The sequence below is a fragment of the Paroedura picta genome, chromosome 4 (assembly GCF_049243985.1).
Source record: "Paroedura picta isolate Pp20150507F chromosome 4, Ppicta_v3.0, whole genome shotgun sequence".
Taxonomy (NCBI): domain Eukaryota; kingdom Metazoa; phylum Chordata; class Lepidosauria; order Squamata; family Gekkonidae; genus Paroedura; species Paroedura picta.
Window position 1 is genome coordinate 9,051,145 of NC_135372.1, and position 17,988 is coordinate 9,069,132.

At 45.6% G+C, this 17,988-nt stretch overlaps 1 protein-coding gene across 2 annotated transcripts; it reads right to left on the reverse strand.

The window, feature by feature from the left end:
- Window positions 1-2,189: 2,189 nt before the first annotated feature.
- LOC143834860 (heterogeneous nuclear ribonucleoprotein M-like) lies at window positions 2,190-17,828 on the reverse strand. 2 transcript variants are annotated; one of them, XM_077331729.1, is made up of 13 exons: window positions 17,694-17,828; window positions 17,509-17,602; window positions 16,836-17,042; window positions 15,933-16,086; window positions 14,248-14,297; window positions 13,722-13,782; window positions 12,598-12,699; window positions 8,475-8,519; window positions 7,392-7,466; window positions 6,958-7,056; window positions 3,982-4,772; window positions 3,657-3,708; window positions 2,190-2,838 (listed from the first exon to the last, which is right to left on the reverse strand). In XM_077331729.1, the coding sequence occupies exons 2-13, from the start codon at window positions 17,584-17,586 to the stop codon at window positions 2,675-2,677; spliced, it is 1,878 nt and encodes a 625-aa protein (XP_077187844.1). In that variant the 5' UTR covers window positions 17,587-17,602; window positions 17,694-17,828; the 3' UTR covers window positions 2,190-2,674. The 2 variants fall into 2 exon arrangements, with proteins under 2 accessions (XP_077187844.1, XP_077187843.1); XM_077331728.1 differs by having other exon boundaries at window positions 7,392-7,469.
- Window positions 17,829-17,988: the final 160 nt, after the last annotated feature.

The window sequence follows — 17,988 nt, forward strand, 5'->3', positions numbered from 1 at the left end:
AAACTGCGGCCCTCCAGATGTCCATGGACTGCAATTCCCAGGAGCCCCTGCCAGCAAATGCTGGCAGGGGCTCCTGGGAATTGTAGTCCATGGACATCTGGAGGGACGCAGTTTGACTACCCCTGCTCTGGGATATTCTGGGGCTTGAATTGGGTTGGATTGCCCCCCTCCACCATAGGAGGATGGGGAATCTTTGGATGCACCAAGAATTGTGCCCCTAGCCCAGCGTTTTTGAAAGTTGAGGGTACTTCTGAGAGGTTCCAACTGCTGTGCTGCAAATCAGGTGCCTCTGAAGGGACAAGACTGAGAATTGTACCCAGCAAGAACATAACAGCATAGCCGAACTTTGCCGAAGAACAGTGTAAGTTGTGGGAAGAAGTGGACAAGATAGTTCCAAGAATACTGGCTCTAAAACCACAAGCCAGAGTAAAGATGCTGCAAAACCACAAGAACATAGGAAAAGGTGGAAGATGCTAGTGCTTATGCTTGTGCAGAATCTAACCAGTTGTTAACATAGTAGGATGGCCACCTCTGGGTGGGCTTTCATTTTAATGAACATATAAAGCGTTAAGTTGCATGTTTAGAGCATATAAGAGAGCGCAAGTTCACTTTAGGGAATGCTCCTGAATGTAAAATGTGGGATTTTGGTGAGCTCCCTGTTCTCACAGACGAAAGCGGGGGCTTCCTCTTATTTGCAAATAAATACAATTGTGTTTACAGGAACGTCTCGTCCTTTTGGGCTAACGAAGGAGCCACACTCAAGCACCATTCTCAGTGGACTCAAGCAGTAGGTACTATATGAAAAATGCTGCCTAGCCCTCGGGCTTTTTTACTCCGCTTTTTAGTTTTGGAATTATGCTAAGCCGCTCTACGTGTCTTCACAGCTGCTGTATTCAATTGATAGTAGAGAGGAAATCCTGCACTTCCAAAGGATAACCAAATCCCTGAAGCTGTATGTGACTGAGGTTTTGTGAGAAAAAGCAGCTGACCCTCTCACCCTGGTGAGGGTGCTAGGGATTTATAGCAGGTTTTCCTAACCTTTTGACCACAGGGGAGCCCCTGATATAATTTCAGACTTTGAGGAGCCCCGGAAGTGATGTCAGCTGGCCAAACCCCACCCCCAGCCCCTTTAGCCTTCCTTTTGCTCTGCCTCAGTCTTTACTACTATTTAGGCCAGAAAGAATAGGAGCTGACCATACATGCCAGTCCAAGCATCCACAGACCCCTGGTTGGGAATCCCTGATTTACAGTATTGTGGAAGCAAATGGGAAAATATCAACTACATATTTGATCTTAATTTTGAGAATTTTTAAAACACACACACACAAATTGATACAGGTCCGTCATTGTTTCACGTTTTAAAAGCAAATAGCCAGGTGCCCAGGATTCAGTGAGAATCAGCCACCAGAGAAGACCCTCCCCCTGCTAAAAGCTGAGAAACGATGTATTCTCTTAACCAGTTGGTACCCTTCCCCTCAAGGTCTTTTGAACTGTGGGTGGCTCTAGTAAAAGGCATTCCATGGATTTGTGTTCTTGATTTGGATTTCATTTCTTGTGAGGCAAATGACTCCCATAGCAGCAAGGAATCAAAGGATTGCCCACTGAACGGGAAGTGGAGAAATCCAAGTACACAGTCATGTGGGACAGAACAGCAGCAGCATTAAAGTACATCAGGTGTTCGAACGCTCCAGCTCTTAAGACTGTCTTTCAAAAAGTGCCTTGAATACATCTCTGTGTTTGTCAAAGCTGACCCAAACAAGAAGATTCCACTTGAGGGCAGTCTGTGTCATGAGAGTGTTGCGCAAAGAGGAGCACGTTCAAATCTTAGTAAAAGGAGTAAGATTTTAAAGACTTCTCTGGATTTCTGGGGAGCCGCAGCCAGTCTCAGAGCACAGTGAGCCACCCAATCCCCCTCCAACTCTATATAAAGCAATTTTATCAGTAGCGGTTTTGCATTTTAGGAGGTTGCCTTCGCTAGCTTGGATGCACATTTTCTTGTCACTGGCCTGTTCTGAGAACTCCACAGCCAAGTGTGACTTAACCCTGCTGCTCCCCAATATGATGGACAAGTGAAAAGCCGTCTCCTCCTGCTAGGAAGTAAGAACAGCAAATGAGGCATGGATGGAGTAAATTGGAGCCAACAGTGAGATGCCGCTGGGAAAACACATGCACAACCGGACACAGGGAAATACAAGCCACAATAAAATGGTTTTAATAGTGACAGAGCCCATAAGGGACGGATGGTTTCAGTCCAACTCAGGTACTAATCATACATTACCAACACACAAGTTCACAGTAGGACAAAGATCTGTCCACAGGAGAAAACAGTTATCAAGACTACGGATCTCCTTGAAAAGTCTCCCCTTCTCCCAAGCTCTACTCAAGGGGCAGAAAAGCAGAAAAAAAACACCAGAAATTCAAATTAATTATCAGACATACTGTATACATCTTTAAATTCAACAAGATAACACCACTACAAAAAAAGCATGTGGGATTGTGCATGTTAAACAGTATCAATGCAGAACACCTTTAAAAAAGGGGGGAGGGGAATTAAAATTACTCCAAAAAAGCAACTGAGTTGTCTTTAACCATCTTTACATCCAGGCAAATTTTTAAAAAAAGTTTTCAGACAAGTACAAATCCAAATGCTTCCTTTGTATTTAAAAAGGCCAACTTAAGCGTTCCTATCAATTCGCACGTCAATCTCTCTGCCGCGGAGCTGGATGCCGTTCATCATGCGGCAGGCTCTCTCGGCCACTTCAGGGGACTCAAACCGAACCACGCCGCACCCTTTTGACTTCCCGTTCTCCATCTTGATGTCTGCATACAGGACGTGACCTGAGGAAGAGTCAGCATGAGGAAGTGACTTGGCAGGTGCACAGGGGAAAAACTGGAGGAGGCTTGTGGCTAGGGTTGGTTGCTTCAGCGCCCGAAGCGTCCGGCCTCTCCCGGCGCAGCCAGCACTGCGCCGGGGAGGTGCGGGTGTGTGTGTGCCCACCAGCGCACTGATGCCCACACCTCCCTCCTCTCATAGCGCGGCGCTGGCTGTGCCAGGAAAGACTGGGCGCTTCAGGTGCCAAAGCACCCCACCCTACTTCTGGCAAAAAGGATAATATCAGCTGACCCACTCTGTTCAAATTTTGCAAACAGGCAGCTTGACAAAAGGGTAAAATACCCCCCGTCCACCATTTGTCCTTAAGGATAACTGTCCCCATGATGAGCCAAGAACATGGGACGTCCACAATTGGCTTCTGGGACTGGGGCTGACTTTCAAAGTGTAGGACAGAAATTGGAGGGTGGTATATTGCTTATGGAATCCCATCCCCTAGATAGCCTTTACTGCTGTCCATGTACTTTACTGTCTTTATTATTTTTCATTTAATGCCTATCATGTGCTATTTGTTCTGTTGTGACACGGTTTTCACATTGGCTAAACAACCTTGGAGGTTTTACGCTCAAATGCACAGCCCTTGCCTGCAAGAAAGGCTGCAATGTTCATTCTTGCTGAACACAATTTTGGACTCAATCATCAGGCAAACCCAGCCTGCTTCAGAGTGATAATGTGACATTTACTGAGGGCGGGGGGGGGGGGGATCGGTCGTGTATGCCACTCTGATATCTATGGTGGGAAATTGGGATCACGACCTATTACTCACCACATTCATTGAACTTGTCTTTCAGCATTTTCCATGTGAAATCAAAAGGCAGCTGGAAAGGAAGACAGCCAGCCTCATCATCAATGCACTGCTTGGCTGGTTAAAACCCGCACTATAACCCTCCAGGCACTGCGCCCGAGATCCCACCAGAACCAACAACAGTCTACAGAGATGAAAGCCTACAGAATAGTTCCTCCCAACACACCCAGCCCATTTCCGTCCCCTTATTCTCCACCCACTTGAAAGGGTAAGGAGGAAACCTGCCACTCGTCAGTGGCTTGCCATTGCTGTTACCCCACCTCAAAGCAACATCCTGTCAACTCACGTTTCTCACAAAAATCTGGCAAGCTTTCCTGGCCACGCCAGGAGCAGCGGCGGCGGAAGGCCCTCCGGTCCCCAGGGCTCCGGTGAAGCTTCCAGCGGCAAAGTTTCCCCGGTCCATTTCCATCGTCCTCTCAAAGGTGTTGCCCATGGCCAGCCCCATCCTATCTAGCCCTGCTCCCATGCCCTGCCCCATGCCCGGCCCCATTCTCTCCATGGTTGTGGCCGCAGCCCCCATGCGGTCCAGCCCCATGCGGTCCATGTTGGTGGCTGCTATGCGGTCCAGCCCCATTCTGTCAATGGGGGCGGCCCCAATCCGATCTAAGCCTGCCGGCATCCTATCCAGGACGGGGCCCATCCCAGCGGGCACCATCCGATCCATGCCCAGGCCCATCCTATCCATGCCAGTTCCCATCCGGTCTACGCCAGTGCCCATCCTGTCCATGGTGGTACCGACACGGTCCATAGCTGACCCCATCCGGTCAAGGCCAAAGCCAAGGCCGGTACCCATCCTTTCCATCCCTGTGCCCATCCGATCTATCCCAGAGCCCATTCTGTCTATGCTGGATGCCAGGTGGTCGATGCCGATAGGCGCCATCCGGTCCATGCCAGACCCCATCCTATCTACACTGGAGCCCATGCGGTCCAGCACCAGCCCCATCCTGTCCATCTCGGACCCTACTCTCTCCATCCCATGTCCCATCCCAGAGGGCAGCCTATCCATCCCTGTGGCCATGCGGTCAATTCCAGGGGCCATCCTATCGATTGTAGGGATGCTGGCTCCGCCGCCGCCACCTGGAACGAGAACACAGGTTGCGGCTGAATCAATCTTGACAAGAACATGACGGCTTCTTAAGGACCAATTAGCACCATCCCAGTAGGCAGCGGCTCAAAGCAGCATTTGTTTGGAATTCAGCATAAATCCTGCTAATCTGGGGATCAGAGGCAGACTTTTCAGTCATACTGAATTCTAGAACGGTCCATCTGTTACACTTGGGAAGATATGGGAGAGACTCAATGGATCCATTCCACTAGCAGTGGTACCTTCTCTTTGTACAAGAAAATTTGGTTCTTATATGCCGCTTTTCTCTACCCGAAGGAGTCTCAAAGTGGCTTACAGTCGCCTTCTCTTTCCTCTCCCCACAACAGACACCCTGTGAGGTAGGTGAAGCCGAGAGAGCCCTGAGATTACTGAAGAAGAAGAGGAGTTGGGTCTTATATGCCGCTTTTCTCTACTTGAAGGAGTCTCAAAGCAGCTCACAACTGCCTTCCCTTCCTCTCCCCACGACAGACACCCAGTGAGGGAGGTGAGGCTGAGAGAGCCCTGATATTCCTGCTCGGTCAGAACACCTCTATCAGGGCTGTGGAGAATCCAAGGTCACCCAGCTGGCTGCATGTGGAGGGGGAGCGGGAAATCAAACCCGGCTCACCAGATTAGAAGTCCGCACTCCCAACCACTACACCAAGATGACATCTGACATAAGAGGTTCACTTCTAGTTTCAAGGGAAGTCTTCCTGTACCACAGGAAAGCACCTCCAGTAGAACAGATTTACAAAATCCAATCCAATCAAGATACTTTTGTTTTAGTTTTTTGGGGGAAAAATCCAATCTGTTGATTCGTAACCATCTTTGGAATATTTCTGGAGGTGGCCTACAAAGCCGGACCTAGATTCCCAACAGTGTTTCATACCCCTTTCCCTTATACTACCAGATTTCAATTGGTTTGTCCTCCTATCAAGCTTTTACCAATTTCTCTTTGTGTGAAACCTCCATATATTGTTTTCCCAAATGAGCAGTAGGGGTAATCATGCTCTCTTTCACCAATCTTGGAAATTGAAGTCAACAGTAGAAGTTCATTCTAAATAGCTCTCACTTTTGGCATATTCAACCAACAGTACACCTGACCACTTTCCCTTTGCATGCAGGGTCAGTTCTCTGCCCCAGGCAAACCCTCGAGACACTGACAATACATATGGAGGATATGTTTGTTCCCAACTCTGCTGCCCTCCTTCCCTTCCCAGTTAGATACTGTGTTTTTGGCTCCTGGGGCAATTTTAAGAAGGCTTCCCTCTATTCCAGATGCCTGTTTGATCCAAAGAAATTGTAGTACTTGAGTTGGTTCCACAGAAGAAGTTGAACTTTGGGTTAACTCCACAGGCCCATTCTTCTAGCAGTGGCACTTTCCTCCAGCACAAGTGTAAGCAACTAGAAGCTGTAAGCTCCTCCTCAGTGTAAGCTACTAGAAAGCAACTTGTCTTAGGCAACCACTCCTCGTGCCTGAGGAAGGCACCTCTGCTAGGAGAATAGACTTTGTAGGCTAGTTACACAAGGCTAGTTACACAAGACTCCATGAGTCTTGCTTTTAGACATTTCATTCTCTGGCACAAGCCATGCCCTTTCAAGCCCCCAGCCCCTTTGCATCCTGGGCTTCCTCTCGGGGGTTGGGTATCACTGAGTTATTTCACAAGCAGGAAGCATTTGACCAGGACCTCTCATGCCATGAGCCCTAGGCTGAGCCAGCCCCCAAACCCAGATCCAACCTAACTGAATATCCCACACTATCACTCTTCCTCCTGCAACCTGAACTTGTGCTTTGGCTGTGGAAGAAAAGCCCTAACAGCACAATGGATGGGGTGCTTGAATCACCTACCCACTGGGAATGCACCTGTTCTGGTTCCACAAAGGCAACTTTAGGGGACCAAGTGCACTCCGGCACACTCCAGTGATCACTGAAGCTTGAAGCGGCCAGCACTGCAGCGCGGAGGGGAGGATTGCTGGCTGGTGCACCACTGACACCCCTCCCTTCCCCTCTGATGGCCGCTATGGGCTTTAGTGATCACCAAAGCAGCCGAGGCGCACCGGAGCACACAACCCTATTCTGCTCTTGTAAGCAGATCTGCTGCAAAGACATGGCGTTCCAAGCCAGGCCTTGAAGTGCAGGAGGCAACACCTCAAAACTAGGAAATGAGGGCTACGTACCTATTCCTCTATCCAGAGTGTCTCCAAAACTACGAGGCATTCCCATTTCATTTCTGGGGAAGTCTCTTTCAAAGCTACCACCAATCGCACGATCCATCTCTGGAAGGAAAGAAAGGGTTTAGTTTTCTGCTAGAATAGCCACACATCTTACATCAGTAAAAAACTTTTTTAAAAGATCCATCTACTCGAGCTTCTTGTTTCCCCACAGCTGGCAGCCATATTTATTTATTGGGAAGCTCACAGATAAGGTCTGAAAGCAAATCCCTCCCTTCCCCCCTATTTGTATAGATGCATAGGACAAAAAGGAGTGGCTGAAATTTAGGATTAGTGATTTTATGGCTTTTGGACATTCGTCACTCAACATTCCAACCCTCCTTTGTCAGGTGCACTAATAAGCCCAACATTTCTCCAGATCAAACATTAAGGGTCCTCACCGCTCATCCGGCCAATGCTCATTCCAGAAGGGAAACGGCCCAAGCTGTCCATCCCACTGAAAGGGCCCTCCATTCCTGCTAAATACATATTTTTTGTATTAGGTGTTAGGACAAACAAACTGGCAGATCAGAGCTGGGCAGGGGAAGAGCAGAAGGAATGAAGTGCACCCATGGATTCTTACAAGGTGAGCCTCCCAGCATGCAGATGGATCCAGGCAGGAAGCCATGTCGGCCTGAAGCTACCGAGTACAGTTGAATCCAGTGGCACCTTTGTGACCAATAAAATTTAATTTGGAGTATAAGCACGTAACAGCTTAGATGAAGATTTAAACTTTATCTGTCTTAATGGTGCCACTAGACTCACTTTGTTCCCTGCATGATGATATAAACAGGTGTTTTCTAAGGATGCTGATTTTGGATTGTGCCCCTGTTGGAAATTTGCTGGTTTTGTATTTGTGTGAGAAAGCTGGATGCTATTTTTCTGAAAGCTGGACAATAATGGGCTCCAGTGCAATAATGGCTTATTCCTACAATTGAATGTTTATTTTGACTATGTATTATTTATTTAGAAGATTTCTAGGCTAAAAAGGTCTCTGAAATTAGGTTTGACTACCCCTGTATGTAGTACTGTATATGACTGAGAATTGGAATAAAAATACTTAATAAACCAAATTATGCACCTGGTAAAGGATTAACCAAGCAATTCCCCTTTTATCTAAAAGGTGGCCCAATAAATCTGCAGACAGTACATGAAACCAGCTTGAAAGCACCTGGTGTATATAGCTGGGAGTAGATGTTTGCTTTGGACAGAGAATCATGACTTAGCACTGGGCTCTTTTTCAAATACTGGGTGGAAAGCCTTAAGCATTAAGCAGCTTGCCGTCAAACACTTGCTAGACAGAATGTATATAAAGCCAACTTCTACATCCCAAGTTTGCTATTTGAGAGGGGGGAAAAAACAGAGGGAGGGACAGGTTTTGTGACAAGTGACAGCTGACTCCTCCTTCAAAATTGACGGCAAGGCAGGTCTCCACCCTCGCCTCAACAATTTGCACTGGTTGCAGCTACAGTTCCAGCACTCACCTCCCATCTTGTTCATTCCGAAGCCCAAGCCTTCAATGCCCATTCCTAGAGGAACCAGAGTAGAAGTTAGAAACAGCTTATATTATGCCTGTCCATTGTTTCATCTGCTTTGCTCTCCCCTAATTAACAGTAGAGCATCTGCTTAGCAGGGAAAAGGTCCCAGGTGCCATCCGCAGTATCTCCAGGGCTTTTGCCCCAAACCCTGGGACAGTGTTACCTATCTAAATACCCAATACTGACTTTGATGAACCAATGGCCAGTTTTAGTATCATGTAGCTTCATATGTTTATGTGCCTTACTTGTTTCATTGAAAAGAAAAAGCCGATTGACCTAGGTGTCGTATCCAGTACTTGGGACCATAACACGTTCTCCAGTTCGGAGGGAGAGTCAGCAAGCTCAACAGGGACAGAACCTCTACCACCTAGGAGCAGCATAAGACCAACTAGAGAACCACAGAGGTTTTGAGTGGATTTTCAGAGGGGACCAAGCCGAAACAGATGGAGATAGTTTTTAAGTTTTCACAATGTGCATTAACAGAAACTGAATACAAGTTGTTGGCTAAGGGTATCGGTTTTGTCCCAGCCTACAAATACAACACATTCAAAGTGCATATTGATTTGTTTAAATTAGTTAGAATTTTAAAGTTACCCAAGATAATGTCGTTTGAAAAAAAATGTACTTAGAGATATTAAGAAGATTGAAATGAGAATAAAGATTTATCACTTAATTTATCCAAACAAGACTTTGACTCGCTACAAAATTTCCAATTGGATTAAGATTTTGTTATTAAAGCTGCAGATAAGAGGTGGGAGGGATAGTTATTATGGACCGTATGGATTATGTAAATGAAATTAGAAGACAACTGGCAGACAAAAAATACGATAAAACGGTGACTTATGGTAAGATTGATGAGGTTATGAGATCAGAATCTAATTCATGATGGCTTGGGGTTAAATTATATTAGTAAAAAAGAGGCATTATATCTGGAAATATCCCACATTTCCATTTATGTATATTTTGCCTACAATTCACAAAAATATTAGACCAATCCCTGGCCTTCCAATTGTATCACAGTACAATTCCTTGTTCGACTTTTACATTCCTTTCAAAATTTTTGGACATCTACATTAAAAAAATATGCCTATTGAAAATGCCCTGCTTAAGGATACGAATCATTTTATTTCAACTATTGAATCCAGAGGTAGTCAAACTGAGGCCCTCCAGATGTCCATGGGCTCCTGGGAATTGTAGTCCATGGACATCTGGAGGGCCGCAGTTTGACTACCCGATTGAATCCCTCCTAATTATAGAAGGAGCAGTGTTTTGATGTTAATGCCCTATATACAAATATTCCTCACGAGGGGAGGATGGTGTTGATAAACTGTTAGATTCAAGGGAGGACCCAGAAGCCCCCTACATACTTTTTACTTTCTTTGCTAGATACTATTCTGGAGAATTTTGAGTTTGAGGGGGAGTTTTTACAGCTGTTCAGTATAACCATGGGAACCACAGCAACCCCTGGGATCGCAAATCTGTTCATGCTACAAGTGGAGCAGGCATAGTTGAGCAATCCATTCATTAATCCTTATTAGGAACATATCATTTTTACTTACATTTTTGGGACTATATATTTTTAAAGTTATACAGAAAAAATAGTTTTGATTTATTTTATAAGTGGATGAATGATCAACATGCTAGTATAAAATTCACAGCTAATATGAGCAATATTGAGGTAACATTTTTGGACATTTTAGTGAAATTAAATAATGTGAGCAAATTGGAGGTTTTACTGATAGAAATTCTTTACTGCACTTTTCAAATGTTCATCTAAATTTACCTTCTGGGCAATTTCTCAGACATAAGTATTCACCAAAATATTAATGATTTTGAGGAAGCCAGTGAGAGACTTTCTATAGCCTTAAAATAAAGAGGATATCCTTCAAGAGTTACTTCGGGAGCTAGAACATGGAGGGAGGACTTACTAAAAAACAAACCTAAGTCCAATATGGATAGGATGGTGTGCTCTTCTTTTGTATTATATAATGTTCAATGTAAACTGCCCAGAGCTGCAAAGAAATGGGCGGTATAGAAATCTAAATAAATAAAATAAATAAATAATAAATGAGTACTCGAACAGGGTGGAACAAATTGAAAAGATTATTTGCAAGCACAGGCACTTGTCTGCATGGAGGCGGGGTCATAATATAAAGGAACTGGTGACAAAAGATAACAGGAGGGATGTACCTTTAAGAGATGTACAAAAGGCAATTTTAATGTGGCATTTGTAGTGTGAAGATTGATGTTAACCATAAAAGAATTTACCAATCCCAAAAATGGATTTAAAATTTAAATTGTTTAACCAGAAATGTCATATACTGTATATTGTGTCCTGTCAACTTTTATATATAGGAGTTTGTTCCAGACCTTTGAAAGTAGAATGATGGGGCATTTGTCCCGTGTGAGACATTTTGTTAGGGACATCCCCCTCACAAACCACTTCATCCTTCGTGGACATAGTCCAGGAGACCTTCGTTTCTTTGGAATCGAACAATTGACCCATGAAAAACCATCAAAAGATAAATATGGAGAAATTACTGTTACAAAGGAAAAGTTTTTATATTTTTGCACTGAATACTATGGGGGGGGGAGTTCAAGAACCAGATGGGATTCATCGTGTATCCTGTGAGCCGGCCTTTAAGGGACTTGCAATCTGCCATTTAATGGAGTTTTGGCATGATAGTACTTATTCATGTGGTGATTGATCCTAATGAGGACCAGCTAACAATCTTAATGGATCCTCAAAGAACAGACAGAGCAAAGGGCCAGAGTATATTTTGAGGTTGGACTTTACTGAATAAACTACAAAAATAAGCTACAAATATAGATAAGAGAACAAAATTGAGTTTATTGGATATGACGCCCAGGTCGATCGTCCTTTTCTTTTGCTGGGCTCTCTGAGGTTGACCGGCTTTCCTTTCACTTTATTGGTTTCACCAGGCAATCCCCCCACCCCATCCTGCAGTAACCATGTGTTATCTTAAACAAGACAAGTTTAGGATTCTTCAACTGTACAGCTTCAACTGGGACTTGCTTATGAGTATTAATACCTATCAGCTAATATAACCCGATTTGGCTCCTACTTATTCTCTACTTAGTATGCCACACCCCACCTCCCAAATAAGTTTTGATAAACTGTTATACTCTTTAGACAAGTGGTCTTTTTCTGGTTCTACATCCCAGTACACTCTGCATCCTGAAATCTCCTTTGCAATCACCCAGGGTCTGATTCATTTTGCTTGTAGTTCACATAGGATTCCATTCTAAGACTCTACAAACTTCAGTCAAAAGGCTTTACCTTGCCCCCTCCCTGTTTCTGTACTAGGCCTGACACTGAGTTCCTTGGTTTTCAAATGCTTACTCCCTAATTTGCAAGAGAGGACATGACCATTTTTAGATTTCTCTGTGCCTACAATCTCTGAACTACAGGTGGAACTTTGCACTCCCGTCAGCAGTCACATCACAGCTGGTTATGCACAATTCCCAGCAGCAAGCACTTCTGCACATGCCTGTGGGTCTTCAGCACAACCTGAAAAGTATCTGCTTTATTTTCAAATGAAAGCTTCTGGCACTCAAGACAGCAGACTCAAATTCAACTGTGTCCAAGAGACCAAAGAAAAAACTTCCTCAAAGAACATGCCACTTTGCCAGATCACAGCTTCTAAAGGTTTAGACCAGGGGTGGGCAAACTGTGGCCCTCCAGATGTCCATGGACTACAATTCCCATGAACCCCTGCATTCGCTGGCAGGGGGCTCCTGGGAATTGTAGTTCATGGACATCTGGAGGGCCGCAGTTTGACTACCCCTGCTCTACAGAGTCCAGGGCTCTGGCACCTTGGTAAGGGGATTGTCCAGGAGTGAAAACTTTATAGTCAGATCCACCTTGATGCAATGCTCTCAAAAGCGGCTAGATGCTGCACTTTTCAACCGCAAAGTCTAAGCTGCTTTAGCAAGTGGCCAAAGAGCACAACAGCCCCTCTACCCCAACCAGGATATACAGAGTTCTGGGATCTGTAAATGGAAACACGGCAAGAGGAGCAAGGGCCAAGCTCAATTTCTCACTCACCTCCAGGTCCCAAGTTACCCATGCCAAGACCCTTGTTCAAATGGTTGGCATCAATAGGTAACCCTCCAGGCCCCAGCCCCATGCCAATGCCCCCAAGTCCATCTGGAGAGAGAAAAACACGTTCAAAAAAATGTCTGCATAAGTCCCCAACAACTGAGCATGTGGAAAACTTACAAGGTTTTCCGTACCCTGCTTTTTACTACTTGTAGGAGTCTCAAAAGCCTTACAATCCCCTACTCTTCCTCTCCCCACAACAGATACCCTGAGGCAGGTGACAGAGAGCTCTGAAAGAACTGTAACTGGCCCAAGGTAACCCAGCTGGCATGTGGGTTCTCCAGATTAGAGGCCACTGCTCTTAACCGCTACTCCAAGCTGACAAGAGACATGAGGGACTGCGGCTGAGTGGCAGAACACCTGCTTTACATACTGAAGGCCCCAGGTTCAACCTTCAATGAAATACATTTTATTTTAGAAGAGTTGATTTTTATATGCCGCTTTTCTCTACCCAAAGTAGTCTCAACGTGTCTTAAAGCCGCCTTCCCTTCCCTCTCCCCACAACAGACACCCTGTGAGGTGGGTGAGGCTGAGAGAGCCCTGATTTTATTGCTCTGTCAAAACAGCTTTATCAGAAGGTCACCCAGCTGGCTACAAGTGGAGGAGCACAGAATCAAACCCGGCTCGCCAGATTAGAAGTCTGGACTTCTAACTACTACACCAAGCTGGCTCTCAACTTCATTTATTCTCTGACCTTTCTTCCCAATGGAGGCAACAAGGCAGTTTATGATGTTCTCCCACCCCCCTCTCTATTTTATCATCGACATCTGGAAGGTCACAGTTCGACCACCCCTGGTCTAGGGTAAGCCTCTACAGAGACCAGGGCTTTGGCACCTTGGTACGGGGATTGTCCAGGAGTGACTTTCTCAGACAATAGTGAAGACTACAAGCTTAGGCTTCTGAACCAAACTTAATACAATCAAGGACAGCTAAGATCGCTGTATGACAAAGAACTGGTGACTGGGCTGCTGTGTCTACCACAGGAGAAAAGCAGGCAATGGAAATGCTTCTCCCCAGAGCTCTCAAAGCAGCCGCTCCAACTGCCTGTGGTGATTCAAGGATGCACTTACGCGGAAGCTGCTGCGGTCTCTCCGGAGGGAAAAAGTCTCCTTTGGGCAAGGCTCGTTCATCCTGGAAAAAGAGCCACAAAAAAAAACAAAACGGTATTTAGACAGGGTACACAAGCAAACCAGGGTTTTAAGAGTGGCCTCGTCTTTAATGGAAATCCTCCTGGCTTATCATATGGAGACAACAAAAGTCACAGGAAACCATCGATACTTCAGCTACTGAAATAGCATGCTTCAAATAAAGCACCGTGCACTGCCAAATTACATGATTTAAATGTAATGGCCATGCCTGGACATGATGCCTGAAGACAGGCAGTGAGAGAGCTAGAAAGATCTTCTGAGGTAGTAAGGGCACACAGGAGTTTGGGCACCTGGCCCGGATGCTGCAAATTCACTCTGCTAATGCTTATTCTTTCCACTGAGCCTCTTGCATTGGAGAAGGCTCTTTGCACCCAGAAGCATCTCCCTTGTCAGAACAGATGGGCAGGATCCAATCCCCCAGCTCAATGCTCTTCAGACTTATACTTACCATCTTGACGTGCATTGGTCTATCGAACAGCAGCTGCCCGTTAAACATGGCTAGAGGGTCCTGGAGTCAAGGATCACCTATGAAGGCTTTGCCCCAATGAGATCTGAAAATGTCACTTTTGGATTTCACTAGGTGCTGGGTGAAAGTGGGCATTCCCAGAATCCAAAGAACGTGAAACAAAAGTTCTACGCCAGCTTGGCAAGACTAAATGAGAGAACCGAAGTAAAACCAACACAACTGCTAATTTCTTAAACCAGCAAAGAATCAAAGGCAGACCATCAGGGAGTGTGACCCGCGCATACAAACAAAAGGTCAAAAATTATGTAGCGCAAACCAAAGGCAGCCAAGTGAATATCTAAAGGGGAGTTCTACAAGATGCTATCAGAGAAAGAATGGAGAAGAGGGTAAAGCACAAAATTGCAAAAAGCATCCAACACCAACTGGCCCAAGGGAGGTTTGCCTGGCTTCAACCAGGGCCTTTTTTGTCCTGGCCCCATCCTGGTGAAATGAGCTCCCTGGAGAGCTGAATGCTCTGAAGGAATTTTCCCAGTTCCACAGGGCCTATAAAATGGAGCTGTTCTGCCATATCTTTGGTTGAGGTCAGGTGAAGTAGATCTGGGCCCCTCCCTGAATTAGCCAGGTCAGTGGCTATCCTGTTAAGTCACTTGAGGCACTGGACTAAAACCAGTCAAGCAAGGGGAGGGTTCATTTATTGCTGCTATGTGTGGGTTATATTGGTTTATTTTAAGGGGATTTAATTGTGGGTGTCATGTTGTTACCCGCCATGAGCCTCGTGGGGAGTGGCGGGCTACAAATCAAAAAATAAACTGAAGCATTTTGCCCAAGTGTACCCTTTCAGCTAACAGTGGCTAAATTCCCTTGGCCTGAGGAATATTCGTGTCCCATAATCTCAGCCTCAAAAAAGAAATTTAAGCATGTGTGCCTGTTCACTTTCTTTTGCCAGCACACACACACACACACACACACACACACACTACATGGATTCACTGATGGCCAAAGAAGAAAGTGGCAACTCATAACTCTTAATGAGACAGAGACGACCAAGGACAGCTTAGACTCGGTCACTGTATGAAAAAGGCAAGAAGAGAATCTCTCTGGAGTGTATCACTTCAGATGGCAGGATGGGAGTACATGACTAATCCTCTACTAAAAACTTTAAAAAGAATTTCTCTATGTAACATTTCATCATCATTAAATCAGTTCAGACAAAAAGGTTATAAAGCCTACCCCTCCATTCCAGCATGCTGATTCTCAACAAGCAGGATCTCCTTTACATTTAATATAGAGGAACTGTCTACTGTGCTCTGGGTAACAAGCTATTCCAACGAGGTGAGAAAATGGAGCCCTTCTGTCAGGCTTTTAGTCGATGCGAGGGCCGTAAGATCCTGGGTTCCCTTCCCCATCCCCGTGGCTGGTGCCCTGAATTTCACAGAGGATTACTGCTGGCGGCAATCCATAGGCGGTGTGCTGCCTGGACATCGGGGAGGATGGAAATAGTTTGATTTTGCCTGCTGTCATTGTGGGGATTCAATTTTTGTAATTGGGGATTGGTTTTATATTTTATTTTCACTGTGGGGTTTTAACATGTAACCCACCGTGAGTCAAACAAATTCAAAACATAAATATATAATATGTAAATTAAGCCAAACGCCAGAGAAGGATACAGATGGCTTGAACAGCTTCAATGGCTTGCTCAAACGTCACTGTGCCAATCCCACGACTCTTGCCATCTTTGTCTTCCAGAATGTCAGCACGAACCACCACGCCAGCCATGCTGAACACTTCTTTTAGTTTTTTCCAGCCAACTTTATAATCCAACTGAAGGGATCAGAGAGAGGGAAGAACAGAGAGGGAAGTTATGTGCTGTGATTACTAAAGAAATCAACAGCTGGGCTCTTTAAGCACTTAGCTAGGAGGTCAGCAGTGTCCTAACTGAACTATCTAGATTAGATTACTGCAATGCATTCTGGGGAGGGAGGGCCACCCTCTGAAAAGTGTTCAGAAACATCAACTGGTGCAGAAATGCTGGATCCAGGATACAGATCTAAGCAGGTGATAGAAATCATATAATTTTGGTCTGGGCCCATCTACGCTGGCCCTCGAATTGTTTCTGGGCACCATTCTAAGTGCTAGTGTTAATCACTAGATCTATACAGTTTGGAACCAGAATACCTGGAGGAACACCTACTCCTTTACGAACCTTACCTGACTGCTATGGTCATCTTCCAAGGCCCTGCTTCAGGTGTCTGCCTTCTGAGATTACATGGGTGGTGGCCTGGAGGAGGGTCTTCTGTCATGGCGGCAGAACTCTAGAACCCTCTCCCATGAAGGACTCACCTGTCCCCTTTGGCTGCTGTTTGCCGCCACTGGATGGAAACTTCATCTAGTATTTCCTGAGTGACAACTTCTTCCTACCTTACCTTTTGTCACTTTCATGGTTTTGTGTGCCTGTCTGAGCTTGGCTTTGGATTGTATTTTTGTTTGGGTTTAATGAATTTTAAGATGTGTGCTTATTATGTATGCTTCTAATCAGTCTCGGTGACCCCAGACATAAATAACTGACTTACATTTGCCACAAAGACTGTACTTCCCAGCCTGCCGGCCTGCAGGGCGTGAATGATCTCATTGGGAATGTTGGGGTTATTGAGGATGCTGGGAGGGATGTTGATCATCCCAGGACCGCCAGGCCCGGGCCCAGGCCCAATCCCCATCCCACCACCTGATGCGGCCATCGCCTTCTGTACAGCTCTTCTGACATGCTCTCCATCAGGATCCTATGAGAGAAGAAACTGCTTATATGCAAGATCTGCTTTCAGAACATGGCTGTGTGAGACAGAAGCAAGCCCTTGCATGGAGTTCAGCTGCCCATCACTGGCTGCTAGGCTTCATACTAAACAAGAATGCTGCAGTTCTCTGAGGTCATGCACACAGACAGTAGCTGTGGCTGCACAAGAAGACTAAGCTGATTTGCAAGGATGACCAATATTTGAGAAAGAGTTGCCAAATGCTGCACCCTATGTTGCCACAGCACACATACTGTTAAGTTTGGTTACCTGAGAGGTAGGAAAAAAATATGTGGAAGGTAGGAAACAAATGTGGTGTTTTAAAAAAGGTCACCACTAGACTCCAATTTGGTGACAAAGCCTCCGATGTCAAATCAGGGCAAGCTCCTCCCTCACTACAGTCATTTAGGCAGCATCCCTACAACATGTGTACATGACTGTAGCAAACTTTGCTCACCTCCTTCACTTTCAGGGGCCTCCCACTGAGGGTGTGCTTGTTCAGGACCTCCACAGCCTTTTTCATGCTCTCTTCCATTTTGAACTCAACAACGCTGTGGGGCGAGAACAGGGCCAAGTCACCAAAGGTGCCTAATCTTTTGGCTCACGGGCCCCACCCAATCGCAACAATGGACAGCTACTTACGCGCAGCCCTGATGCCGTGTCAATTTTGTGGGAAACAGCAACGGCAGAGTGGGGGGGGGGGGAGGAAGGGGAGGGAGAAAAAGGAAACAAGTTAGTAAGAGCTCAATACGAAAAAGTTAAGTATTCTAAAAAGGATACTTAAATTAGTCTTTATGATCGTTAGATCAAGACTGCAGCGCTCAGCACCAACACAACTGTTGTTACCTGACCTCCGGACGCTAATGCTACATGGCCTGGGTTTCCGCAGAAGGAGCAACGTGCAGAACAGACTAACTTCTAGAGATGTCGCCCTCGT

Bases quoted from the DNA above. Each gene is read 5' to 3' on its own strand.
- LOC143834860 (XM_077331728.1), bottom strand. From the start codon at position 17,586: ATGGAAGAGAGCATGAAAAAGGCTGTGGAGGTCCTGAACAAGCACACC. The intron at 17,043-17,508 runs GTGAGCAAAGTT...CTTCTCTCATAG, and splicing joins GGCCCCTGAAAGTGAAGGAG to GATCCTGATGGAGAGCATGT. The intron at 4,773-6,957 runs GTACGTAGCCCT...TTCTCGTTCCAG, and splicing joins CACTCTGGATAGAGGAATAG to GTGGCGGCGGCGGAGCCAGC.